At 54.8% G+C, this 2,775-nt stretch overlaps 1 protein-coding gene across 1 annotated transcript in view; it reads right to left on the reverse strand.

The window, feature by feature from the left end:
• The window catches only part of MYH14 (myosin heavy chain 14), a 117,532-nt gene that overhangs the window by 57,571 nt on the left and 57,186 nt on the right, over window positions 1–2,775 (reverse strand). The window contains exons 19-21 of the mRNA XM_017512533.2: window positions 2,114–2,235; window positions 730–799; window positions 309–469 (exon numbers count right to left, since the gene is read on the reverse strand). Of these exons, the coding sequence (XP_017368022.2) occupies window positions 309–469; window positions 730–799; window positions 2,114–2,235 (353 nt within the window). The remainder of the gene's footprint in view (window positions 1–308; window positions 470–729; window positions 800–2,113; window positions 2,236–2,775) is intronic.

The following is a 2,775-nucleotide window of genomic DNA, read 5'->3' on the forward strand; positions in this document are numbered from 1 at the left end:
AAAAAAAAAAAAAAAAACCAAGAGAGCAGACAGCTTGACCTGGATTGCCCTGGGCTGCCTCTGGAAGTCCTGCACCCTGGGAAACCCATCCCAGGCCCACTAGGACAGCTGGTCACCCGATGGCTGAGTCTAGCCTCTGTGTTGCAGTCTTACTCTCTGGGCCTGCCCAACCAAGAAGCCTGGGTACCCAGCGGCTCCACCCACCTGCACCCATCCCAGAGGCCCTGATGCCTGGAGCTGCGTGGTCACCCTTCCCTGACCCAGCCTCGGCCAAAGGGACCCCGGGAGAAGTGTGGCCCCCACCCCACCTGCGAGCCAGGTATCCCCGGGCAGCTGCCTGGAAGGACACGATGATGTCAGTGACCTTCAGGTCTCGCTCCTCTTCCAGCTGGGCCAGGACCCCAGCCCGGAAGAAGATCTTGCTCTGTCCCACGCGATAGAGGTTGGGGTCCAGTTCCAGTGCCTGGATCTGTGAGGGGTGGGAGAGGGGTGATGATGGAGAGGAGATTAATGGAGGGGGGATGGGGAGGGGAGTGATGGGGAGGGAGTGATGGGGGAGGGGAGTGATGGGGAGGGGGGAGGGGAGTGATGGGGGATGATGGGGAAGCGGGGGTAGGGAGCAGGGGTTATAGGGAGAGGTAGTGAGGAGGGGCAGTGAAGCGGAGATCCCAGCCCCACTCCCCCACCACCTGGGCCCCTGCACACACACACCAGGCTCTGCCTACTCACCATCTTTTCGCAGGCCTGCTTCCCGTCCATGAAGCCCTTGGGGATGGCGTTGGGCGTCAGGATCTCGTACCTGCAACGAGCAGGGAGGGTGGGGAGGACAGAGTTACGGGACACTCCCACCTAGTGCCTGCTGCAGTCCAGGCATGGGGCTCAGAGTGACACACAGCAGGAACAGTGGTGACCAGGACAAGGACTGTCACAAGACTCACATCTGAGCATTCATGCCACCAACAAGGACAGCAACGTCGCAGATGATCCACTGCTTCAGTGTTTTGTTTTGTTTTGTTTTGAGTGGCATGACTTTGCCTCACTGCAACCTCTGCCTCCCTGGTTCAAGTGATTCTCCTGCCTCAGCCTCCTGAGTAGCTGGGATTATAGGAGCGTGCACCACCACACCCAGCTAATTTTTGTATTTTTAGTAGAGACAGGTTTCACCATGTTGGTCAGGCTGGTCTCGAACTCCTGACCTGAAGTGATCCACCTGCCTCGGCCTCCCAAAGTGCTGGGATTACAGGCGTGAGCCACCGTGCCTGGCCAATATTTTGGATGTATTGGCTTTAGTAAAATACCTTGTAAAATTAATTTCATCTTTTTTTCACTTTTAAAAGTGTAGCTATTAGAACGTTTTCGATTGTGTACGAGGCTTCCCTTCTATTTCTAAGGGACAGTGCTGCTCTACACAGCTTATGTGAAGCCCATGTTTAAATATTTGCTGTATTGCCTGCTCATGAGGCCCTGGTATTTTCTGTTCTGTCCTCTTCTACTTCTTTTTTTTTTTTTTTTTTTTTTTAGTCTCACTCTGTCACCCAGGCTGGAGTGCCATGACTCAATCTTGGCTCACGGCAACCTCCGCCTCCCAAGTTCAAGTGATTCTTCTGCCTCGGCCTCCCAAGTAGCTGGGATTACAGAAGCCCACCACCACACCTGGCTAATTTTTTATATTTTTATTAAAGACGAGGTTTCACCATGTTGGCCAGGCTGGTCTCGAACTCGTGACCTCAGGTGATCCACCCGCCTCGGCCTCCCAAAGTGCTGGGATTACAGACAGGAGCCACCGCGCCTGGACTTCTACTTCACGTTTAAAGATGTGCAGATGTGCGACACCATGCAGAGATTTCACATTCATCATCTGGGGACTACTGCCCTAAATGGCAGCAGCAATGCACCCCAGATGCCCATAGAGCTCTGTGCGCTTTCTCTCAGAAATGCATCAAATGGAGTCGTGTTCTCCCATACCACAGATGAGTAAACTGAGGTTCAGCAAAGTGTGTAATCTGTCTCAACCTCCCTGGCTCAGAAGGAGCAAGAGAGGTTGGAGACCCGAATGCAGGCGTGTGTTGGCTTCCAAACCCACTCCCCGCCCAGCCCCCCCGCTCGGGCTCACCGCTGCCGGAACTCCTGGAAGAGGATGCGGTTGGGGAAGCCCTGGCGGCAGATGCGGATGCCCTCCAGGACGCCGTTGCAGCGAAGCTGGTCCAGCACCAGCCGCGGCTCCAGCTTCCCGGCCTGTGGGGAGCGGACGGACACGCGGGGGTCAGCGGCAGCCACACGGGGGCGCCAAACGGCCAAGCTTGGCAACTTCCTATGTTTCAACCTGCAATTTACTGAGCACCTACTGGGTGCCAGACACTGTTCTGGGCTCTGGGAAGACAGCAGTGCTCAACCCCTGGGGAACCGGGAGTCCAGTGGGAGAAACTGACAGTGCCGTGGGGGAAGCAGTCTCTAATGAAGAAGAACTACTCAGTGCTAAGGAGAAAAGACCCGCAGGGAGGGAGGTGGGTGGGATTTGCACGCTGGAGAGAAGCTGATACGTGTCCAAGGCTGCTAAATCATCTCTCTTTTTTTTTTTCTTTTTTTTTTTTCTTTTCTTTTTTCCTTTGTTTTTTGAGATGGAGTCTCGCTCTCGCCCAGGCTGGAGTGCAGTGGCACAATTTCAGCTTACAGCAACCTCCGCCTCCTGGGGTTCAAGTGATTCTCCTGCCTCAGCCTCCTGAGTAGCTGGGATTACAGGCGCCTGCCACCACGCCTGGCTAATTTTTGTATTTT

This window comes from Cebus imitator, unplaced genomic scaffold, assembly GCF_001604975.1.
Source record: "Cebus imitator isolate Cc_AM_T3 unplaced genomic scaffold, Cebus_imitator-1.0 Scaffold473, whole genome shotgun sequence".
In the NCBI taxonomy this organism is placed as follows: domain Eukaryota; kingdom Metazoa; phylum Chordata; class Mammalia; order Primates; family Cebidae; genus Cebus; species Cebus imitator.